Source organism: Calypte anna, chromosome 1 (genome assembly GCF_003957555.1).
Source record: "Calypte anna isolate BGI_N300 chromosome 1, bCalAnn1_v1.p, whole genome shotgun sequence".
NCBI lineage: Eukaryota > Metazoa > Chordata > Aves > Apodiformes > Trochilidae > Calypte > Calypte anna.
In genome coordinates, this window is record NC_044244.1 from 3,668,008 (window position 1) to 3,692,913 (window position 24,906).

At 48.6% G+C, this 24,906-nt stretch overlaps 1 protein-coding gene across 6 annotated transcripts in view; it reads left to right on the plus strand.

Annotated features, from left to right (window-relative positions):
* Positions 1-975: 975 nt before the first annotated feature.
* PFKFB3 (6-phosphofructo-2-kinase/fructose-2,6-biphosphatase 3) overlaps positions 976-24,906 on the plus strand; it is a 42,852-nt gene continuing 18,921 nt past the window's right edge. For 2 of the 6 annotated variants that reach the window (XM_008493051.2, XM_030444274.1), the window contains exon 1: positions 22,114-22,743. In XM_008493051.2, the coding sequence (XP_008491273.2) occupies positions 22,665-22,743 (79 nt within the window). In that variant the 5' untranslated portion in view covers positions 22,114-22,664. Of the gene's footprint in view, positions 1,039-22,113; positions 22,744-24,906 lie in introns of those variants that run through there. The other 4 variants (XM_008493050.2, XM_030444264.1, XM_030444229.1 and 1 more) reach the window with 3 other exon arrangements.

A 24,906-nucleotide genomic window follows, 5' to 3' on the forward strand; every position in this document is an offset into this window, starting at 1 on the left:
CAGGCCAATGCCACTTTCTGCCTCCAGGGAGGGCACTAAAGGAACCACAGTAAAAATAAACAACTCTCCCAGGTGGCAATGCTCCAGCTTCACCTCCTACTGAAACCTGAGCTGCGGGATGAATAGTTGAAATTAAACCCCACAGATCTGATTGAGCTCCAAAACCCCGTGCTGGCTGTCCCTGGTGTGATCCCAGGAGAGGGATCCTCAGCATGGAAGGTAGCACAGCAGGTTATGATCCTCCTGTTGTGTTGGCCTTGGATGGTTCAGTCTGTGTGAGGATGGACAGGAGATGCTAAGCAGGGGGAATCTGAGTTTCTGGCTCCCTGCTGCTGGAAGCAGTTGGGTTTTCCCAGCCTGACCCAGTGCCACCACAGAGAAGATGGGATCAGGGTTCTGCTGAGCTCAGAAGATTGGTGGAGGTGATGCAGGTGGCCAAAACTTCAGTATTCCACCTACATCCATTACACCCGGTCCTGCACCTGGTCCTACAAGGGAAAAACAAAACAAAACGAGAAAAAAACACCAAAAAACAACAAAAAAACCCCTCAAAACAAACCAAAACAAAAAACCAAAACCAAACAAACCAAACAAAAATTAACCCCCCCCCCCAAAAAAAGCAAACAAAACCCAACAACAACACAACAACAACAACAAAACCAAAACAACCCCACACACACAAAAAAAAACCCAGCTCCCAGTGCCTTCCATCCCCTTCTAAGGCCATCGGCTCCTTGTCCTGTCCCTGTCACCTCTCTCGCAGTCTCTGGGAAGCGAAGGGTTAAATTGCAAGAACTTCCTTCTTTCTGCAGTGCCTGCCTCCAAATGACGCTGGTTTCTGCCGGGCTTTGCCCAAATATGTCCGTTTCCTTCTAAAAGAAGAAGGAGGAAGGAAGAAAAATAGACATAAGGACGACATATAAATACATATAAATCTATATATATATAGATCTATCTGAGAGCAAGGCACCCGCCACGGGGGAACCCAGGCGTCCCAGCGCATCCCTGTCTCCGCCCGCCCCATGCCGTTCCGCAAAGGTAGGGGCTGGATGGGGGGGAGGGAAGGGCAGCACCCCAGGGTGCTTCCCCGGACTCGGGGGGGACCTGGGGGACCGGGGCTGGGGTCCGTGCCCCGTCTGGTGCCTGCTTGCAGGGTGGGAAATGAGAGCCCCGGGCTCTGCCCGGCTTTGTGGCACCGCTGGGTTGGGTTTTGTTTTTGGAAGGGAAGAACAGGGGGCACCTGGTGATGCTGGAGTTGGAGGGGGGTTGGGAAGGTGTCGAAATGAAGCCTGTAAAGGGCAACTCTCTTCCCTTCTGCCTTGCACTGACTCTGGGGTTTGTTGTCTCTCCTTGCTCCGGAGGAAGGAGCCACTCTGGGTGGTGCAGGGGCTGAGGACAGGGAAACAGGGTGGATTTGTTTTGGGGGGGATGCAGGCTGAGAACTGGCAACATCGGTGCATTTGTGGTGGTCCTTGGGAGGTGCTCGGTTGGAGGAACTGTGACTTTGGGAAGCTGGGAGGAGAGGCCAGGGAGTAAAGTCCTTTTCAGAAGGGGGCAGCCCACCTGGGCATCTTTCATCCCGTGGTGTTCTCCAATCTGTCCCTCCCCCCTTCCCCCCAAAACCATCTCTTTTCCCACAAACTCGATCCCAGCAGCTGGCAGAAATCCCCCCCCCCCCCCTTGCCACACCCTTGGTGGTGTGGAGGCAAGAAGGACCTGGACCAGGAGACCTAAAGGAGGCAAGAAAGACCTGGACCAGGAGACCTAAAGTCCTGATAGCTCCTCCTCTGCTGCCCCACGGGTGGATTGAGGAGTTTTCCACCCTCACGGAGCTGCTGCAGAGCAGAAGCCCTTAATGTCACCATCACCCTGACACCTCCGTGTCCCAGTGGTGGATGATAGCGTGGGCATGGCAGGGCACAGAGCATCCTGCCCGTGGTGGCTCCTGGTCCTAGGAGGAGAAACAGAGGGCAAAAAATTCTTCTCCGGGAGACAGAAAATCTCTGGGGGAGGCAGAGTTAAGTCAGGATGTCCAAGGACACGAGGAGAAATGTGCTGCTCAGCATTTCACCCGGGGGCTTTGCAGGAGTTGATCGGTGTCCTCTGGCCCATGCCAGGGGCTGGCAGTGCTTTACACCCTGAGGCACGAAAGGGCAGAAGGGAGGGAATGGCAGCCTTGGGAAGAGAGGGCTGGATTTGTTGTTCTCACCTCTCCTTGCTCTAGGGGGAGGATGTTTGGATGTTTTTTTTTTTTTTTCGGCTGTGCGGCAGTTTGCCCGCAGTGATATTCGCGGAGCCCCTGCACCTCCGGTGCGGAGATTTCTGCTGCTTTTTAAGGCACAGCGAAGCGTTGGTGTGGTTCACACCCTCCCCAGCTCGACAGCGCTGCAGACTTCACAGATTGATTTAATTTTAGGTGATAATGGGATTCTTTTAGAGCAGAAGGAGAGATACAGGGAGGGGGGGTTAAGGAAAGCACAGTAGTCAGGCTTTAAAAAGTGCTGAGCCCTCCAGAGTGAGCTGGAAGAACCAGGGGGGGTTTCTCGTGGTGGAGGGCAGCTGGCATGGTCCTACTGCAGCTTCAGCAGGAATCCCAGGGATAAAAATCATGGGCAGGGCTCCAGCACTTGGGGACACGTGATGGGTTTGCAGTGATGAGGATGCATTTCCTCCCAGTCCTACCCAGCACACCTGACTTGTTGGAAGGCTAGAGGGGAGGAACTATTTATTGGAGCACTAGGTCGTGCTGGACATCACTGATGGGCTCCTGGGGCACAGATAACCTGCAAGTCCTCATCTTTACCATGGGCAGTTCATTTCTGCAGCCAGCCATGAACAAACTTCCTCTAGAGGTCAACCTTGAAATGTTGGAGCAGCTGCCAGTGAGTCTTTGCAGCTCCACCTTGGGAAGGTCCAAGGTGGCACAGAGACCAAGATAGAGCAGTTTTGTTCATCGTTTGGGGCTCAGCTCATGATGTAGACCCCCAGGGACCCCTTCTTCCTGCAGATGGGGACTGTAAGACTTGCCTAGACTATCACAGACTGTGGGAGCTGAGACAGGTTAATTCTTGTAGAGGTTCTCTGTAACCAGAGTGGCCCCAGCTGAGAGCATCCCATTGAGTAGATGGGGCCACATGTCACCAGCTGTGCCTTGAGGATTACTCAGTGGATGCAGCTGGGCTTCCTGGGCTTCTCATGGGCACATCTAAAAGCCACCATGCAGGAGGGTTGTGGAGAGCCTGGCCTCCTGGCTGCCCTTCAAAAGCTGCACTGAAGGAGCTGGGCATACCCTTAGTTTGCAGGAGAGTCAGGCATGGGGATATTTCCCCTTTAGTTCAACTCAGTTTCTAAAAATCCTTGCTGAAGGTGGTGGCCTTGGCACAGTTGGTGTAAGGATGTATGCTCAGTCCTCCCAGAGGAGAACAAGGGCTCCAGCCTGCCCAGCAAGGAGGCTGAACCTTTCCTTTGGGAGTTTGTTGGGAGCTGTCTTTTGGTTGCAAAGAGGAGGCTGTGCCTCAAGGCTGCTGCTCTGTAAATTCCAGGTAGCTTGAGGCACAGGGATGTGCATTTTGGAGGCCCTGAGCTACCTCTACACAGCTCTGCATGTAGAAATGGAGTATCCTGAGGAGTAAAATGCAAACTCCACCCCTACCTCTGCCAACTTGCAGATTCCTAGGTCTTCCCAACAAGTCTATGCTAAATCCTTGTCTCCTTGGTTCCTTTCTGCCTCCTTTCTCTCTGGGCATCCTAGGCAGTGGCATTGCCTCAGGATCTGCACTTCATGTCTGTGCCACATCTGCCATTCAGCCAACCTCAAGGCATTTGGCACTTATGGGTGTTTAAGAAAGGTATTTCTAGCAGGGATCCTTGATGACAGCTGGAAGGGATGGGCTTAGGGCAGGAATTAATTTCTTACAGCACTGGTGTATCAGCTGGGAGTGCTGGAGCAAGGCCTGATCTCCAAGAGATGCCAGTACCCTGGTGAAGCCCCAGCCATGGCTACAGCTCTGCTGGCAGGATCTGTTGGCAGATTTCACCTAGAATGGCCCTCACCCCATCTGAAAAATGTAATTTAATTACTGCAGCTGAGAGGAGGCAGCCTGGGAGCTGGGGGGGATAAGCTGTCAGGATATTGCCAGGGAACAGAACATTCATTGTTTGTCAAAGGACAAATGAAATCCTGGTGGTGTTGCTGGCTGGGAAGGTGCTAGAGATAAGACAGAGGTGTAAGAGATGATGCTGGGAGTGCCTGGGTCCCCAGGGCTGGGTGCAGCCACTAGAGCTGGCCAAGGCATGACAGATCTGTGGTGCAAAGTGAAAAAAAAAAAAAAAAACAACAACAAAACTTCCATGGCACCATAGAATTATAGAATGGTTTGGGTTGGAAGGGGCCTTTCAAGATCCTCTAGTCCAGTCCCTCTGCAGTGAGCTGGGATATCTTCAGTTAGATCAGGCTGCTCAGAGCCCCATCCAACCTGACATTGAATGTTTCCATGAATGGGGGTGTTACCACCTCTCTGCACAACCTGGGCCAGTGTCTCACCACTTTCATCTTAAAATTTTCTTCCTTATATCTAGCCTAAGTCTCTCCTCTTTGAGTTTAAAACCATCTCCCTATGTCATATCACTACAGGCCCTGATAGACAGTCTGTCCCTATCTTTCTGATAGCCCCCCCTTTAAGTACTGAAAGGCCACAATAAGGTCTCCCCAGAGCCTTTTCCAGGCTGAACAACCTCAACTCTCAGCCTGTTCTCATAGCAGAGATGCTCCAGCCCTCCCATCATTTTTGTGGCCTCCTCTGGACCCCCTCCAGCAGCTCCATGTCTTTCCTGTGCTGAGGACCCCAGAGCTGGACCCAGCCCTGCAGGTGGGGTCTCCCTAGAGCTGAGGAGATGGGCAGAACCATCTCCCTTGAGCTGCTGGCCATGCTGCTTGTGGTGATGCAGCCCAGGACATGGTTGGCTTTCTGGGCTGTGAGTACACATTTCCAGCCCAGGTCCAGCTTTTCATCCACCAGTTCCCCTGAGTTCATTTCCTTAGGGCTGTTTTCAATCTCTCCATCCCCCAGCCTGTATTGGATGTCTATATTCAAAAAATTCATAGATATGGATGTTACATGTGTACTTTATATATATAATGTATATTTATGGGTATTTATAAAGGTGGAGGCTGGCTTGGAGCTGTTGGATGGGAGGACCTTCTGGTCCCTTCCAACCCAGCCAATTCTATAATTCTATGACCAATTCCTTCACCATCAACCAAGCTGTTTGGAGATCTCGGGGACCTTCTCACAGTGAGCCCCAAATCCAGCCCTCAGGGTGCTTACAGGGCACAGAGCTGCTCTGCAAAGAGCCCTCACTCTGTGTCACATCTATGGACCCCACTGCAGATATTCTGGATGTCTCTCAACCACCATGCCCCAGCCACCACGGGGGGTTTCTCAGCACAGGGTTTTGCAGCATCCCACGATACTGGGTGGAGGAGAGCACCCGGTGGGGCTGCACGAAACCTCTGCTGGTGTCAACCTTCCTATGGCTCCTCTCTGCTGGTGATCAGCTCCTATCCGAAGGAGTTATGCAGCAGGAAAAAAGGTGTTTGGGCAGGAGAAATGTCCTGGTGGGGATGACGTTTTTTTGGGGGGGATTTCTGCCACCTCCAAGCTCAGCAATTTCCAGCCCCGTGCTGGGAGGAGCCTGGCAGCTATCGCAGTTCTGCTCCTTCTGAAGCCTCCGGAGGTTGGGACATCTTCTGATTCTCCTTTTCTGCTCGCTTGAGCTCAGGGAAGTTCTTGTCAGAGGTGCCTTTTCTGGGTGACCATGAAGGGAAAGGACAGGACAGTGCCACATCCCAGTGCTGGGAATTCTGCAGCGCTCCCCATTCCCTGTCGGGTAAATCCCCCAGCCCATCAGGTCCATCAGTTTGGGGTTTTGGTTTGGTTTTTGTTTTGGTTTGGTTTTTTTTTTGTTTTGTTTTGGTTTTTTCTTTCTTTTTTATTTCCTTTTTTTTTTTCTTTTATTTTCTTGTTTTCTTTTTCCCTTTTTCCCCTTCTTTTCTTTTTTTCTTTTCTTTATTTTCTTTTTCTTTTCTTATTTTCTCTTCTTCCTTTTTCTTTTTTCCTTTTTCTTATTCTTCTTTCTTTCCTTTTTTCTTTCCCCCCCTTTTTTCTTTTTCTTTTTTCTTTTATTTTCTTTCCTTGTTTTCTTTTTTCCCTTTCCCCCTTCTTTTCTTTTTTCTTTTTTTCCTTTTTTCTTTTCTTTCTTTCCTTTCCTTTCTTTTCTTTTCTTCTTTTCTTTTTTTTCCTTTTTCCTTTTTTCTTTTACTTTTTTTTTCTTAGTTTTCTTTCTTTCCTTTTTTTCTCTTTCCCCCCACCCCTTTTTTTTTCTTTCCTTTTTCTTTTCCTTTTTTTTTTTTTTTTTTTTTTTTTCTTTTTTTCTTTTTTTCTTTCCGATTAAAAGGGACCATTTTGTCCCTTTGGGCTTCTTCTTGCTTCCTTGTCCCACACGCTGTTGTCACCTCACCCTGTCACGCTTTCTTGGCAGTCCTGGAAAGCATTTTTTTATTCTTTCTTTATTTAATTTTTTAAAAATCTTTTCTTTTACCCATCGCTTCCCGTTAAAGGCGCCGGGTGGGGGAGGTACGGGAACGCTGATGAGCGAAGCATCGTGTGGGGAGAAGCCGAGCAGAAATCCCGGGAGCTGCGTGGGGGGAGGTCCCGCAGCTCTCCGTAGCGGCTGTGCTGGTGACAGCGACATCGTGGGTGGCTCCTCAAAGGGCAAGGAGGAAACGTGCCGTGGAGCTGGCCCCGGCTCTCCTGACTCACACACTCGTGCCCGAGTCAAATCATCTTCTTGTTTTCAGTGAACACCTTTCCTGGAAGGCTGGAAACTCCCTCTTGTCCTGCTTTGCCCCCTGGCTGCTGTTTCTTGTCAGGGTATTTTCCTTCTGGGGCTGGGTTTTGTTTGGTCCCCTTTCTCCTCGTTGACCTCCTGAGCAAAACACGATTAAGTGACAGGCAGAAGCAAGTGTCTGTCTGTCTCTCTGTCTGTCTCCACCCCTCTCCCCATCACACCCACCCTGGGGCTTCCCTGCTCCCTGCAGCTCCAATAAATCACTTGCTGAGCACGTTGCTGCCTCATGGACATGATGCTTTCTTTAGATTTTATGGCTCCTGGTGGGGAGTTTTTAATGAGTTTATGGAGCCACGGTGCCTAAGCAATGCTCCTGTGGTTGTGTACAACCAAACAGCCAAGCCCACCACGTTTCATGGTGGTGGTGTAGGGGAGGACATGCCAGGAGAACTGGGGTGCTCTTCATTCCCACCAGCCAGAGGTGGGACCCCCATCCAACTTGAAACTTGGTAGGAGGCTTGTCAAGGGATATGTGCTGATATAGGGGAGCTGGAAGGACCAGGGGATGTGTTGGGGACACACGCTGCACCCCAATCACTCCAACAGAAACCAACCAGAGGGAAGAGATGGGATCTTAGAGCCTCTTAGGCTTCCTGAGTCTGGGAATTGAAACCATGGAAAGAGGAGGCTGCTGATAGCATCTGCTACATGGGAGCAGGCCAATAATCTGTAACCTGCCTTTCCAGGGCCAGCAACCCACCAAGCAACTTCAGACACTGGAAAACCTTCCTCTTGGTGTCTTGCCTCACTTCTTTGGGATTAGAGAAGGACTCTCCCTCGACTGTATTTCCATGGTGAACAGGCATTGGCATGACCCCCCATGGTGTCTATCCAGGCCATGGACTGAAGAGAGGGCTTGGTGGTCACATTATGTAGGGAAAGCCCAGTTTGCTGGGCTTGGCTTATGAAGAAGAGTCTAAGGTCTCAGTGGGAAACTCAGTGTGGGTTTGGGCTTCACCTCAGCACTCAGATCACACCCCCTGGGGCCACCTCTCCACTCCGCATCCCCCCACCTCAGGAGCCCATGCAAGCAGGGTGGCTGGCACACTGAACCCTTCCCTAACACACCCTCAGCGATGGGGAAATTTGTCTCGGCATAAAATGACTCCAAAGGCTTTAAATCAGATGACCATGGGGTTTTCATGGAGGGATGTGGGTGGATTTCAAAACCAGGAGCTGGCAAAGCACGATCCCTGGTTGCCTGCTGCGTGCCTGCACACACGCACACACAGGCACCCACGTTTCTGCAGGGCACCCCCTTTTTTATTTCTGCATAACCATATTTTAAGGCTGAAAAAAAAATATGTCTGGGAGTCCAGGTCAAACCTACAGAAGTAATTTTCAAATTTCTCTTGTGTTCTTCCCTGGTGGTTCCCTCATCTTCCCAAGAGGTATTAAGGAAAGTTATTTCCTGGGCAACTTTTTCTATATTTATCTTAAAACCTCCTTGGGTTTAGTTATTATTTGCTTTATAGCATTGTTTTTCAGAGTGAAAGCTCTTCCTACATTTTTTTACCCCAGCTTCTACTTCCTGGGGAAGGAGAAACCACTCTCATTCACTTCTTTCCCATATATCCCTGTCTGGAAACAATTCCTTGGTGTTGTTCTTTACTGATTAAGCCTCTTCCCAAAAGTGTGGGGCCTGGAGTGAGACATGACCTTCCCTGGCCAGAGTAAGACATGACCTTTTTAGTCCAGAAAACCCAATCTCCTGCATTTTCTATACTACCCTCCTGCTAAAAAACCCTGGAATTGGGATTTCCTTTGAGTTTTTCATTATTTTTTATTTCCCCACCTGGAATTAGGCTTTCCTTTTGGGTTGGTTTTTTTTCATTATTATTATTATATTTTTCTCCAGAGGCATCATGCTGCTTGTTCCTAGTTGGCTGCTGAGAATTTTTTATTCCCCCCTCTCCTAAAGTCCCTCAGGCCTCCTTGGAGGATTTCCAGCTTTATCATTTAAGGCTGGGGAAACTGAGGTCCAGGAGGGTGCAGTGACAGGCTGATTGTGGCTTTAAGCTGCTCTTATCTGCAGATCTAATGCTCTCAGCATCAAACCTGGCCATGCCAGAGCATCCTGCAATGTGTCCCCCACCTTAGGACAGGTTGTATTTTATGACCTTTTCCAACAAAAATGATTCTATGATTTTGGTGAGCATCACTGGTCCAGACCTTACTGTAGTGTGATGTGGAGCTTCCAGATCAACTCATGTGGGATGTTGAAACCCCCACCTGGAGAGATTTGGGTGGGAAATTTAGGGAAGCTTTATTCAGCCCTGCAATAAGTTATTTGAGGACAGGGTGGGGAGATTGAGATGGACAAATGTCTCCCTCTGAAATGGCTTGGGGAGAAAGGATGCTGCTTTGGGGCTGGGGAATTGGGTGATGATGAATCTGCCAGGAGTAAGGATTTATCCTGAGGGGGCCAACATTTGGGCAGGGACTGCTGCAACCCTCCAGCCAAGTTATTCCCCTCCTTGATGCCATGGCAGTCAGCTCTGGAGCTTGTTTATCCAACCTGAGGCCTGAAGAGCCTTTTGCAGGGCAAGGAGAGTCAACTTGTTTACCTGTGGATCTCTTCTTTTCTTGATGTCTCCCAACTGGGATGGAAGGGTTGCCAGAGCACGTTCTGGACCCAGGATGCAGCACGGGCTGTGCACGTCCCCTTCACACGCATGCCAGGAGCAAACCCTGCTGCCAGGCTCTGCTTTCCTGACCTTGCAGTCACCCAGCACTGCCACTGTCCCTCCTGGCAGCTGCAGTCTCCTCCAGGGACATGCGAAAGGGGCACAAGCAGCTCTGGCCAGCGCTGAGCTTGGCGGCTGTTTCCAGGAAAGCTGGAGAACAGCTGAGGCTGGTAAACAAGAAGGATAAGATGCTGGGTTGGGAAGGGGGGGTTTCCTCCAGAGGGACTAGGAGAAAATATTAAGAGTCTTGCTTCCTGCACCCAGATGTAGCTGCAAGCCCCAAGGAGGGATGTGAGGCTGAACAAACCCAGTTTGCTCAGCTCTTCGCTTGGGAAGAAGCGAAGGCTTAGGGGAGACCTTTGTATAATGTTCCCTGATAAAGGGGGGCATAAAGAAGGTGGAGACTCCCTGTTTACAAGTAGTCACATGGATAAGACAAGGGGCAAGGGGTACAAGTTGCTCCTGGGGAGGATCTGTCTGAGCACAAGAGGAAAATTCACTCTGAGGGCAGTCAGACATTGGAATGGTCTCCCTGGGGAAGTGGGGGATTTCCTCACTTTGGAAAGTTTTAAGCCTCAGCTTGATGGGGCACTGAGACATCTCATATAAAAAACCATAGTAGAAGTGTGTTGAACCAGATGATCCTTGAGGTCCCTTCCAACTTGACATTCTATGATCCCACTTTTGGTATCTACAGAGCCAAGGTGCTCTGGCTGCTTCTGCTGGGGGATAAGCAAGGATGGGTTGCAGTGCATGTGTCTTGCTTGTGAGCTTGAAGGCAAGGACTGTGTGACTGGCTCAAGGAAACTGCATTATTCTGCCCCTAAAAATGCAGATGGGCACTGCCAGGTTATTCTGCACAAGTGGAAAATAAGACTCCTATTCACTAATATAAATTTATTTGGAAGATACCTGTCCCTGCATCCCTGATATGAGCCAGGTGAGCATCCCACCTTGACACTAAAAGATTCCAGTATGCTTAAGAGATATTTGACCTTTTTATTTGTTTCTTATCTCTGATGACTGATTTTCTTAGTAATCTTCCTAATTAGCAAGAGATTTCTAGCAGGAACAGTAGGACATGACTGAAGCTGTGATTTTGGTGTGGGCAGCTCAATGAAGCCACTCAATCCCCTGCACCATTTCATCCCAGCATCACTTCTTCTGGGGATGGATCCACACCTGCAAAATAACAGTCTCCTTGCAAAAAGTTAAAAAAAATCAAGAAGAACAAAACAAATTGTTATTTTATTTTCCAGCCTGGGTCCATTTCCCTTCTGAAGTGCTGGATCCCATTCACAGCTGAGGATGAGGCTTTAGGGTGGGAAGAGGGACTCAGAAATTACTTTGCTGCCATGATCTCTGTTTTGTTGAGCTGATCTGGGCAGGACGAGTCAAGACAGAAGAGGCACCTGCCAGCAGTGTTTTTTGTGTTTATTTGTTTCTCCAAGGTTAGTTTGCCAAAGGCAGGGAATGAATTTCCACCCCCTCCCAGCTGAGAAGAACACGTATGAAAGGCAACACAGCACAGCTTTAAAAAAAAAACAAACACCTCTGGTTGCTGCTGTGTTTATCTTTTTTTTTTTTATTTCTTTTTATTTTCTTTTCATTTCATAATTTTTTGGTGTAGCTGAGCTGCTCAGAAAGTAACCCAGGTCGAGCACATTTGAGTCGTAAATAGGAAAGCAATTTAATAAACCATTAAATAGTTTACTGCTGTTGCAATAGCAGCAATTTGGGGAGGTTCCTGGCAGAGGACATGTGGGTGGGAAGCGGTCTCTTTGCAGTTTGGTTTTGGTAGTCCAAATTCTGGAAACCCTCTGGTTGCCTTTTCTGGCTTGGCTGGGGGTGTCCTGCCACACCATGCTTGCAGCACGGTGAGGTTGGGTGGCTTTGGCAGCTAACGGCCCGGCTGCAAACAAGACAAGGCAACGTGGGATGAGGTTGGCATGTGCCAGTGCCATCTTAGTCACCCCTTTCAGTGATGACTGTGCTTGCCTGAATGCAAGAGGACCAGATTTTTCAGCAGCATCCCAAGGCAGCAGCAGTGAGGGCTGCCAGGGACCCAGGTGGCTGCGTGTGCTCTCGCACGTATCCGAGGGAGCTGAGTTTGTCCAGGCATGGAGGGCAAGATTGGGGCTTGCATGGAGCTGGTCAGCTCTGGAATGAGCATCTGTGTTGAAGGAAGGATGGGGAGTGGACACACAATGTATCCAGGCTCAGAGAATGTCCTGCAGATATGGGTGGTTTCATCTACTGTGCCCACCCTTGCCTTCAGCCCAAACCTACACTGCTGGGGTCCATTAGCCAGGACTGCAGGAAGACTTTGCCCATGCATAGATGGCAGGTTTGGGAAACACTCTGGGCTCTCTCTGCCCATGCAAACCTCTGTGGGCCTTGACATCCAGGTGGATAGAGACTGGAGCTCCTGTTGGCTCAGTGCAGGGGGCAGGCAACCCAAGCATCTGTCTGATCCATGAGGCATCACAAACACCTTCCCCCAGCAGTGGGAATGCTGTGCCCATCACTGAGATTATAGAATCACAGAATGGTTTGGGTTGGAAGGGACCTCAAAGGTCATCTATTTCCAAGCTCCCTGCACAGGTAGGAACACCTCCCTCTATATCCCATCGTTCCAAGCCTCAAGTCCAAGATAATCCAAGGTGCCCTGGATTATCTAAGCTCAGGCGATAAATGCCCAACATGAAGTGAAGGAAAGTCACGCCATGAGCCCAAGCCCAACTTCTTTATTGAAAAGTTGGCAGGAGAACCTGCCTGGGAGCTGGGTGGCTGTCAGATCTCTTGTTGACTCTGGCCACTCTCTAGCAGTTGTTCTAATTCAGCCTGAGTGCTGGGTAAACAGCTGGGCTGGGAAATTGGAAACCCTCCCTCTGACCTTGCCATCATTCTGAGGAGGTGCACGCAGGGAGCCACCAGCACATTGCAGAGCAGCACGTGGGCAGAGAGAAGAAAACTGAACCCTATTTGGGGCCCAGAGTTTGTGCTGTGATTCTCTGGTGGATCACGTTGCCAGAATAACTGAAGCAGATGCCAGAATAAAAGTGGTTTCCCCCTTCTCCTTCATGTTTGGTGGGGATGACTCGTGGCCAGTGGCCAGCATGTGCTTCCACCTGTGCCCTCCCCTCATGGCTCTGGCTTTCAGCTCAAATAACAGGAGTTATTTTGTGAAGCTCCAGAGCAGAAATTGAAATATTCAGCTGATAAATATATATATATATAAAATTAATTTTTTCCCCAGGAGCTGTTAACAGCTTGTCATTGTGGTTTGGAAAATGTAAACACATCTGAGAAAATATGTTGGCAGTCAGCTCTCCATATTGTTTCAGCTTGTCCCAAAATTCCAGAGACATTTCCCATTAATATTTTTCACTTCTGATTGGAAAGTATTGAGGAAAGAAGAAAGAAATTGTATAGATATTTTTGGACACCTCCAGCCTTTTTTTTTTTCCCCAGCCAGATCTTCATGGCATGGAAAACATTAAATGAAATGCACAAATTAAAAATATCTGCAGGGAATTAAATAAATGGAAATCTTCGCCCTATAAGCAGAAAAAAAATAAGAAAAGCCTGATAAGGGAATTTGGTTATTTCACCACTACATTCCAGCAATCTGTGTGATCTGATTCCAGTGATTTGGCTCCAAAAATTGGTTGGGAGAGTTGTTAGGAAATTGGAGATCTGAAAGGTTACCTGGGAGAGGCTTTAGAGAGGCTGCAAGAGAAGTATGGCAACTCCTGCTACAGCTGAAAAAAAACCCCACCAACCTCCTTGAGATGTTTGCTGTGTGAAGGACAAAGCCTCCACCAGTCTTTCACCTCCTGATGATTTTTGTTTCTGGTGCAGAGAATTCAGAAATCTTGGCCAGATCGTGTTGGTTTTTCAGTCACTTGGTCCTTGGGCATTTTTTTCAGTGTAGTTGTGGACTTTCCCATTCTGAATTTCAACCTGTTGCTTGTATGTTTTATTTCACAGACCTCCTAGAAGCAGTCTCTGGAGGTCTCAGGTTTAAAAGCACGTGGGAATAGTTTGGAGAAATGGGACAATTAGATTTCACCTCTTGCTGCTGTGTGTTTTCCATCAGCTGAATGGAGAGGTGAAGCCCTGGGGAGGCAGATCCAGGGGACATCTCAACCCCAGGAGTTGTGTTGGTCCCCAGAGTGGTTCCTCCTGGCCAGAGCTGAGGTTCAGAGGACCCTGTTGGGCAACCAGCACCTGTATCATCCCAGCCCTGAGAGGAAGTAGGGCCAAGCAGGTTGTTGATATGGCAGAACTGCTCACAAGGCTGTGGGTGGGAAGATCCTCAGCACGTAGGCTGTTTCGAAATCCATCTCCTCATCACAGCTTTATTCTTCCTTCCTACACTCTGGATTGAACAAGGAATTGTGTTTTGGGTCACCTCGTGTTGCTTCTCATTGTGAGGTGTATTGGGTGGCTCTGGACATAGCACTGAGGTTTCTCAGCTTGCTCAGAGGCCACCAACACCTCCAGGACACGTTTCCTCCTGGTTTGCAAATCAGTATCCACAGCAGGGCAAATGAATTGCTCTGGGAATGCCCATTTCTCTCTGCTGATGGTAGAAGCCATCAGAGGTGACCAGTTACTTTTAAACACCCAAAGTGACATAAATTCTTCACCAATCCTCCCCACAGCTCTGCTGGGGGTGGAGGCAGACACAGCAGGAGCCAGGTGGGGCTGCAACTCTTCCTCCCCACTCAGCATCCCCTGGGGAACATTTCCATCCCAGTCTCCCACATGGTGCAGATCCTCCCGGGATGCTGCTTTGTAGGATGGTATTTAATCACCCCCTGATCCAAAGCCCTTGTGTCAGGACCTGCACTGATCTTCCTGAGGATTGATAGCAGGGATTAAAAAAATGCCCTTTTTTCCTGGGCTGTGATTAATCTGGCACAGAGCTGCCTGCAAACCCCTCCTCCTTGCTCAGCAGCAGTACAAAACCACCACCACCACCACCACCACGGTGGTTTCTTCCCTAAGGCTTTGTCTTTGTAGGTTCTTTCTGTCTTTGAAGAGATTCCCCAGCTTTGACATCATTGCCTACAACTCTTTGGAAGCCTCTTGGTCACCATGGCAATGCTGAGGTTGTCACCAGGCTTGGGCGTGTTACATCATCAGATGAGTCAGCTCCAGAATGAAAGGCCACAGCTTTTGCTATTGTTTGATTTAATCACCTGCAATGCTGAGATAAGGATCCAACTCCTAAATGAAAGGTGGGTGTTAATGAGATGTTAGGAAAGAGTTCAATAGCAAAGTCCAGGGGATAATGACAGGTTGGGATTTCTGGAGGGTGACCATCTCCCCCCCTTCAATAGGCTGAACAGACTCATCCATCAGGGACATCCATCACCAGGAGACCTGCATCCCAAATGCACCCCTGGACTGGGAATTCAGCTCTTCATGGACTTCCCAGCTAACTTCAGTCACCAGGCACCTCCTCTGACAGTCTGTGCTTAGAGGAGGGCTGGGATTTTAACTCCTTCCTGATGGATAAGAGCCTTGTTGCAGGGGGTTGTGGCATCTTGCTTGGGGACCTAAAAGTAACCTAAAGTCAAGTTTAAGGTCTTGTGGATTTACACCCTAAATCAGAACTTTCAGTAGGGGATTCTTGCACCTTAAAATCATGGGAAGATGCTTCTATGATGTAAATAAAACCAGCTGGGGGTAGGATTAGCATCCCAGCCTGACCAGTGTCAGGCTAAGGTGAATATAGGCTTCTTGGAGTCACTGACAGTGCCAAACTCTGATTTTTGGCTCTCTGACTGATCCACACCCTCCTACCCTTTTGTTGGGACCAAGTCTGAAATTCTGCAAACAGATTTCATTTCCAGGAGAACCAATATCAGATTCCCACCACTGGAATATTCCCAACCTCTTGCCACCTAATTGCCCTGTAATGGCTTTTCAAAACCTGTATTTGTCTCTGCAACCTGTAGAATTTATTATCTCTAGGATTTAGTCCATGTATAGGGTGAGTTTTGTTTTGCACTAGTCTTGTAGGGTCAGGAACTTTCACAGGATGTTGCTCAATCCTCCTGGACCCATTTATGAGCAGACTTGCCAGGGATGAGAAATGTCTCTGCTTCAATGAATGTGGCAGGTTCAGAATATTATTTCCAAATGTATTTATTTTATATTTTTTTATCATTACGGAAAGTAATTCTCATAAATTACAGATGAAACCCCTTCCCTGTGGGTTGAAATACTAAGGTCCAGGAAGCTCCTTTGGGATCACCAGTCCTGGGAGGCTCCTTTGGAGTCACCAGTCTTCCCATCTTACACTTCCCCGTCTCTGGCCTTGAGTTGTTTTTTTTTTCCAGGGACCCTCCAAGACCTGAGCACAGTCAGAGGCATCCACCTCAGTCTGGGGGCAATGGAGGGATTTTTGGGTGGTTTTGCTTCTGACTTGGGTAAAAAAAAAATAAATCCAGGCTCTCATCCTTCCCTCTTCCCCATATTCATCACATCCAGGCAATAGGTTTGCAGCTCTCCCATTTCCTTTCCAAACCACCTTTAACACATCTGGTTATAACCAAACTCCTTTACTTGAGGCACAAATCTGCCAGTTCAAAAGAAACTGGGCTTGAACCCTCAATTCTCCTGCTCGGAAGGCTCCTGAATTGAACCAAATTAATAAAAATAAATTATTTTTTAGCAAGGCTGGTGGCATAGCACAACAAAGAGGTTGACTTCAGGCAGGGGTTTCTGTCCCTGAAAGAGTTTCTATGCTTCACTGAGTGGGATGGTGGCATCAAGCAGGGGAGCTCAGAGGGCTGAGCAAAAAGAAGCAGTTCCCTGCAGAGGCTGCTGAATCTGGCTGCAAAAGTGCTTAAAGAAAAGTATAAAATAGTATGAGGGGCTGCTTCTCTTTTTTTAAAATTCTATTTATTTATTTATTTATTCATTTTTTTTTTTTTTTTCTTTTTTCTTCTTTTTTATTTTCTCTTTTTAAATTTATTATTTTTTATTATTATTTTTTTTATTTTTTTTTTCCAGTGGGGAGTGGCAACTAGGAGAATCCAGTGCTGTAAGCAAACTCATATGCACAACAGCTGATGTCTAATGCTTGTTGCTTTGAATGATGGCAAAAGAAGTGGCCCCATGAATTCCTACAACCCCTCTGTGGCTTTTCCTGCCTCCTGGCTGCCAGGAAAATCAGGCCCAGCTGCTGGCAGGGTGTTTGACCAGGGCTGGTACAGCAGGAATGAGCAATGCCCTCTGCCTCTGCTGAGATTTCCCCCTCTGGGGCTCAGCACTTGTTCGTCCTGGTTGGAGACTGAACCCATCTGAATTTTCCCCTACTCTGCTCACAGCTATTTTTTTTTTTTAAGAAAAGCTGCACCCAAAGGTGAGCGTGGTGCAGCTCTGAGTTCTTGCTCTGCTGGGCTTTTAGTGCTTGGCTGCTGTTAACAACTCCCTCGATTTTTTTCAGATCAGGGAAGGAAGAGGTTTCACCTGCACATCAGGTCCAGTTCCAGAGTGCAAGAGTCTTAAAAAGTGACAACTTGTCCCCAGCTGAGGGAAGGGGTGATTGCACCACTGGGTGATGGGAGGGAGGGCTCAGGGCAGCCCCAGGCACAAGATGTTCCTGTCCTCATCCTTCATCCCCTGGGAAAGGCTCAGGCCTCCTGGTTGCAGACCCAAGAGGCATCCAGCAGGAACCCTCCTCTGATTTCAGGGCAGGGAACTCCAAATCCTGCACTCAGCAGCATCACTGCCTTGAAATAATATCTTGAAGGAAAGGGATTTTTGCCCAATTTCTGTTCCTCTTCTGCGGGCAGCAGGGTTGATGCTGTCAAGGAGGGAAGGGAGGATGTGCCTGAGAGAGCAGGGGGGGTGAAAAGCAAGAAATGGGGAAGGAAAAAACATCTTGTGAGGAGGAGAGGAGATAGGAGAGGAGAGCGAAAGGGAGAGGGAGAGGGAGAAGGAGAAGGAGAAGGAGAAGGAGAAGGAGAAGGAGAAGGAGAAGGAGAAGGAGAAGGAGAAGGAGAAGGAGAAGGAGAAGGAGAAGGAGAAGGAGAAGGAGAAGGAGAAGGAGAAGGAGAAGGAGGAGATGCTCTTTTCCATAGCAGAAAGATCCCCATGTGTTCCAGGGGCTGATGCAGGAGTTCCTCGTGGTCCTCCCACCCCAGCAGCAGGGCTGGGGCAGGATGAGGTGAGAAGAGGGAGAGGTGACACCTCCCATGATAGATGCACACTTTACTCCTCATTTATTTATTCTGTTGATTGAAATACCTGTGAAGGGCTGAGGGAGGGGACTGAAAAGTACAGGCACAAAGGACCAGGAATCGCTAAACCCAAACATTTTTAACCAGCCCTTGCAAACCCCTCCCCACCATGAGCCTGACCCTCAGCAGCTTCTCCAAACTTCCAGTCCCTGAAAAGAAAGAGACATCAGTAACAAAACCAGCTCAGCATCCAGCAGGCTGGAGGAGGGGGCAGCCACTTGGGTTTCCTCTCTGATATTTTTGAAAGCCCCTGGTTTCCCTAAAGCATTGCAAGCAACCTCTCCTTGGCTTCTCCAGGATCCCACCAATTGTTTTTTCCATAAGTACAATGTTTAGTAAGGGTTTTGCTTGTTTGTTTGTTTTGTATTTTTGGGGGGTTGTTTTGGTTTGGTTTTGTGTGTGTTTTTTGTTGCTTTGTTTTCAAGTAATTGTACAAATACCCCTCAATCAGCCCATAATAAGAATTTTCTCTGCTTCAAGAAGGTGCCATTCATGGACTAGCAAAAATTCAGGCTGCTCCTGCCAGACTTTTCCAACCTCCCTCCCAGGGTAGGGGGAATTATCTGTGCCCATGTCCCAGGATGGTAAACTGAGTCCGTGCTGAAACTGCTGTGGGTCAAACTGCCTTTAATGGAGCCCACATGTGGCTGCATCTTTCTGGTAATGTCTGCACAGCTCCCAGCCCCTGCCTCCAAATTTTAACCATGCAAAAAGAGTTGCTGGGTTCAGGGTTGGTTGGACCCCATGAGTCTCATCCCACCGAGCATCGCGCATGCTGCACCTTGTCCCCTCCAGCCAAAGAAGATGGTGGGTGTTGTGTTGAACTTAGGCATGGATGTGACTTGTTCTTTCCTTCCAAGTTTCCATTAGAGGAAAAAAAAAAAAAGAAAGAAAAAAGAAAAAGGAGAAAGAAAAAAAAAAAGAAAAAAGGATGAATCATGGCTTAGTCAGAGTTGGGGCTCGCCTGAACAGTCACTGCCATTGCCTACGATTTGATTTTGGATGAAGGATACCAGGGAGGGCTGGCTGCTGGCCCCTTGGTACAAGAGGCTTTTCCAAAAGGAAGAGGGAATTTAGTCCAGGATTGTAATTTCTGAGCTGTATCCAGAGCCTGATTCAGGGCAGGTTGTTTGCTCATTTTGGTGCTTGAGCAGCAGAGGAACAAAACGGGGGAATTGAGGGGTTATTGAGTGGGTTTGGCTTTGGGATTTTCAAGAAGCTCACAGCCTGTAGACCCCACAGAAGACAGATGTTGCATTCTTGCAAAAAAATTTTTTTTATCACACTTCTCTCCCAGACTCTCCTTTGCACTGCCCTCCCTTCTCCCACCTCTCTGGACCTGACACCTCCATCCTTCAGATGCTCGAGCTTACTTTTTCCCCCACATACCACAAGAACCTTCAGATTTGGAGCCCTGGCGTTGCATTTACACCCCTGTCCCTTTGCATTGGTGAAATCCCAGCCATGGGACAGGCAAGGCAGCACCTCTGGCAAACACCAGCTGCTTTATTCCTTCTCTCTGCATCTTCCCTCATCCCAAGAAGCAGAGAGGATGCAGGACACCACAAGTGGCTCCAGTGCCCACCATGGCTCTCAGCAAGCCAAGACATCTCAAAACCCAGTGCTTAGCCCCACGGGTGACTTAATTTCTCAGAAAATAGCTGAGCTAAGCACCCCGTGCACAGCAGCTGTGAGCAGCAGCTTATTTACTGCTCCAGGCTCTATTTATAGGGAGCTGGGATTTTTGCAGAACACAAGACAAAAGGGGAAAAAAAAATAAAATAAAATCAACCCTCCCTGTGCACCCACTGCTGTCCTGCCCACAACCCCTTTCCCTGTGGTGAAAGTGCCTTATAAATAGTAATGATGCTTCTTCCAGCTGACCTCACTTGGAGCAGCTGGGTGCTGGTGCCTTTGAAAACCAGGCCATTTATTTAGGAGTTGAAGCTTTCCGCTCCAGTTCCTCGGGAGTTTTAAAGCCAAGAATTACAAGGTGGATCTAATTTGAAGTGACTGTGATTTTAATTCAGGAGGGGTTTGGCTTTTGGGCTTGTTTTGATATCGTGGGGGTGGTGATGAGGAAGAGCTGAGCTGCTGGAGGAAGGGGGATGCCCAAGCGCCTTATGTGCAACAGCAAGGGAATTTTCTTCCTTCTCCTGACCTGTGTTTTAGCTCAGAACCAAATTTTTATTTTTATTGCCCTCTATGGGAAAAGGTCCAGGATTTTGGAAAAAACAAACAGCCTCCTGCCCTTCCCAAGGATGGATTTTGTGCATGGTACCAGGGAGCACTCTTTTGCCTGACCCCAGTCCCCACCTGACACTCTCTGCTCTCATCATTTCCCTTCCCAACATTCCAAATCTCTTGCTCTTTTCTATAGTAATTATTTAGTTGTGGCTTTGTTTTTTTTAAATTATTTTTATTTCTTTGCCTGTGAATATTTTTTTCCAGCGTAGGAGAAGGAAAGATTGTATTTTTTTTTTAAACAATCCATCTTGATTCCATGTAAGGAAATAGCCAAAAATATTTTCTTTCTAGCTCCATTATAAAAATACCAGCCAGTGCTTCTAGAGTAGGCAAGTGCCCTAGATAATAATAATTAAAAAAAGGGCTATATTCAACAACTTAAAGTATCCCAGATGATATTTATCAAGCTTTGGGATATATTTCCACAGTTCACCACCCAGCATCTTGCCAGACTTAACCTCCCTCTAGGTGCCAATTGGATCCAGGGCTCCAAAGTGTTTATTTTTTGGGTGGCCTCTGGATGTCCCCAGTCCCTTCCAGGCTGCCAACACCAAGTGCTAATTCCTGATTTCCTCCTAATTTCAAGGAGCAAAAGTCACCTGCAGGAACCTGGCCAGTGGAAGACAGTAATAATACTATGATATAATAAAGATATAATAATAAGAAGATATAATAAAGATATAATATTAATAAGAAGATATAATAAAGACAGTAATAATACTAAGTGGAACAAGCTAAAATATTATTAAATTATACAAATAATTATTAAAACACACAATAAAATATTTAAAGGATGAAATATTAAAAATAATAAAACAAACCGACAAGGTAACTTAAGCAACAAACAGGACTACACTGGAATGATTAAAATTATAAAAGAATAGGAATATAATTACAAAAATAGATTTGAGAGCAAAGTTTCCCCGGGGAGCATCCCCAGCGCTGCCGCCGCTTTTTTCTGCAGGGAGGGACGGAAAGCCCCGGGGAGGTGTTGGGGAGGGGGGTCTGAGCCTCCCGCCCGAGCATTTTGCGCGTCCGCGGAGCGGTGGCGATGGCCGCGGGGGGAGGCGGAGCCGCAGCCACCGCCCGGGCATCCCCGCCGGGGGAGGCGGCCCGGCCCGGCCCGACCCAGCAGAGCCATGTGGGACGTGAGGGACGTGCCGAAGCTCAGACCCCGGCCCCTCGGCATCCCCTGGGACCCGCACTGGGACCCCCGGACCGGGCAGGACCCCAGTGAGGGCCCCGGGTGCGGGATACCCCCCCCGCATCTCTGGGTGGAAGGGGGGGGGGGGGGGGCAAGGGGTGCGCTTGGAAATCCCCCCCAGTGCCGCCGCAGTGGAGTTGATCTGCCGTTTATTTTGTCTGTTTTTGCTTTATATTAGTTAGTTAATTTTTGTTTTTGTTTTTGTTTTTTTTTTTGGGGGGGGGGTATTATTTTGTTTAATATTTTAGTTTTTATTAATTTTTTTTGTTTGTTTCGCTTTCTGTTTGATTGGATTTTTCAGTGTATTTCACTTTTAGTTGGTTTTTTTATGTGTATATTTTAATGATTTCGACTTTTTAGCTTTATTTCATTTTTACTTTTTTAATAATCTTTATGATTTTAAAATTCAAATGTGTTTTTTTTTATATATATACATAAATATATATTTTTTTTTTTACGGTGCATGCACAACCTCCCTCTTCCCCCCCAAAATCTCAGACCTGAAGCCCCTATGAGGACCACCACCCCCCCATCCTCACCCCATCCCCATCCCCACCCCCAGGAGAACAAAGCCTCCGCGGGCTTCTCGGCGCCTCCTTTGTCCCGGCTGCAGTGCGGGGGGTTGGCAGCAGGCGGCAGCGCGGGTCCGGTCCCGCAAAGCCTCCTCCCCTTCCCCCCCCCCCCAACCCCATCCTCCTCCTCCTCCTCCTCCTCCCTCCCCCTTCCTCCTCCGCCCCGGAGGGCGGGAGCCGCCGGGTCCGGCCGGCCCAGTCGGGCTTCAAATAGGCGGGGACCGGCGCTGCCGCCTCATTGCGAGCGAAGCGAAGAGAGGAGCAGCACCGCGGCACCGGCAGCTTCGCTTCACTGCAGACACCGGGTTTTTAAGGCCAGCCCTGACCCGCCTGCCTCCCGTTCAGATATTTTTTTTTCTCTATTTTTTTCTTCATTTTATATTCGAATTATTTTTTAAAATATATTTTTTTAGAAAGCTATATATTTTTTTTTCATTGCACCCAGACACAAACCTAGCGGCAGCGCTCGCCCTCGCTCTCCCCGAGCGGCGGTATTTGTGCCATTCCTGCCGGCTTTGTGCCCTGAAGCCCCGTCCCTCCTCTTCCTCCTCCCCTTCCTCCTCCGAAAAGCCTTCCCGAGACTCCGAGGAGCATCCGAGCAGCATCCGAGCTTATTCAAACCATCCCTCAAAGCGACGTCTGCAAGAAAAACCTATTTTTATTTTTTTTTTAAATTACGATTTTTTCCCCTCTTTTTTTTTTTAAATTTTTTTTCTCCTCCCTCCTCCCCCGCAAACGCATCAAGGTGGACGAGGAGCGCAAAAAGACCTTTGTTTTAAACATGCCCATGGAGCTGACGCAAAGCCGCATCCAGAAGATTTGGCTTCCCAATGACAACCGCCCGGCGCTGCCCCGCCGCTGTGAGTACGGGCACGGCAGCATCCCCACGGGATGGGATGGGGTGGGATGGGAGCACCCCCCAGGAGCTATTTCCAACGCCTTTACACTCCCTCCCCCCTTCCCCTTTTCCCATAAGATCCCCGCAGCATCCTCCTCCTCTCCAGCATCATCCCGGTGTCCGCATCCCACCCGCTGCCATCCCGTGACTCACTTCCAGCCCCGGGAGCTGCAGGAAGGTGGAACCATCCCACGGCGCACCGCGGCCCCGCGGGGTGGAGGATGCGCTGAGACACGCGTGTCCTAATTTCCACGCCTAACCCCCTCCCTTCCATCCCAGCTCCCAACTTCATCCCTGGGATTAAAAAGGAAAGGAGCAGGTTGCTAACTTCGGCACCCGGGTACCAGCTCAGCTGGGAGCCGGCATTTGAGATTAGTAGTGATTTATTAAATTTGGGTTGGTTTGTTCGATATTTTGGTTTTTTTTTTGTAGAAGGGAGGCAGAATTAGGGCAGTGGATTTGCAAAAAAAAAAAAAAAAAATATCCGCCGTTTGTCCTTTTTATCCGGAGCTCTGCTTGGCGTCAGACAGGAGACAGGTGGAGGAAAAAAAAAAAAAAGCTGAAGCTTCCGCGCTGCTTTTTCCTTCTTTTCAAATCTCAGAAAGCATCTTGAGTGCTTAAAACCACCCTCCACACTTAAAAAAAAAAAAGCTTGGGTCACCTCGGTGTTACTATAAAACAAATCATGAATCATAATAGAATTCTAGAGCTCAAGAGGCAGCTCTTTTAACTCGCCCAGCAGTTCCACTGACAACCTGTCAGTTGTGCAACTCTTAAATAAGCGTGGCAGGAACCCGCCGAGATCCAGGGCAGAGGAGGTGGCACTTTGTAGCCTGGCAGAGGATGCAAGTGGCTTGGGCAGTTTGGGGTGAATCAGCCTTTCCGCAGCTTTTCTTTGGAGCAAGCGGTTTGTAAAGTCGCTTCGGACGTTTATTTATTTCCCTTGGCAGGAAAGCTCTTCTTTTTGTTAAAAAAAAAAAATAAAATAATAATGGTAATAAATACATTAACTTGCCACATGTTGCCCCGTGGCTATGGGTCAGTCGTGCAGAAGCTGTTGAGGAAATTGGGCTGAACATCTGAGTAGCCACGGGGCTTTGGTTTTGGTGGGGTATAAAGTAGCCTTTGGCTTAATGCTTTGCAGATCCCTGTTTTTTAGTTGATTTTGCTCAGGGTGACACAGTTGAAAGAAAGCCCTCGGGTACGTGTTGTTGGGGTTTTTGGGGGTTTTTTTTGCTGCTTTAGTCACATGGTGACTGAATTCCCTCCTTGACAGAGCAAATGAAAATGACAGAAAAAATGAAATTGTCAAAAATCAAATTTTCAAATCCTTGACAGAAAAAGTGAAAATTCTTTAATATTATTAAGGCACCGAGGGGCTCATTAATACCCTAATGTGGCTTCTAAATATTTTCTCTGGTGGGAAGAAGCCAAAGTGGCCACTGCACTCTGTGAGAAGACTTCTATTCGGGCTTTTGTAGTTGTGGTGGTGTGTTTTGGGATTTTTCTTATTTATTTGTTTTTCCTTAACCCTGAAGTGGTCGAGGTGCTCCGAATTCCTCAGCAGCAACAAAAAGCCCTCAGAGGGGCTCGGGTGGGAGTGGAGTGGGAAGAGAAACGCGGGGTTGATGCGCTGGGTGGTGGGAGCAGCATCTTTGGGGGGGGAGCATCCTCGGGAAGCTGCTGCCTGGGGCATAATTAGCCCGATTGTCCCGCGTTCCTCGTCAATGGGAGAAAGGGGGGGGGTGTGGGGGGGAAGGTTTGAATGGATGTGAAGTGATGCCTTCATCTGGCCTTTGCACGACGGTCCATTAAATCGCCGCCGAGCTGCACGTCCCTCACGTAGGGGCTGCGAGAAGTCAAAAAGTTGCGGCGGGGTGGGCAGAGCCAGGGGAGGGAAGGGGGTCGGGGAGGGATGCTGGAGGAGGAAGGAGGGGGGCTCCGGTGGGGTGGACCAGGGTATATGGAATGCCGAGGGTGATGATCAGGGTGTATGGAATGCCGAGGGTGATCTGGGTCGCACACGTGTGTGCGGGGCAGAAACGCTGCCGTGGTGCATCCGTGGAGGGATTGGGGAATAGCAATGGGATGGAGATGGGAAAAGGGAATGGAGGAGTAATATAGG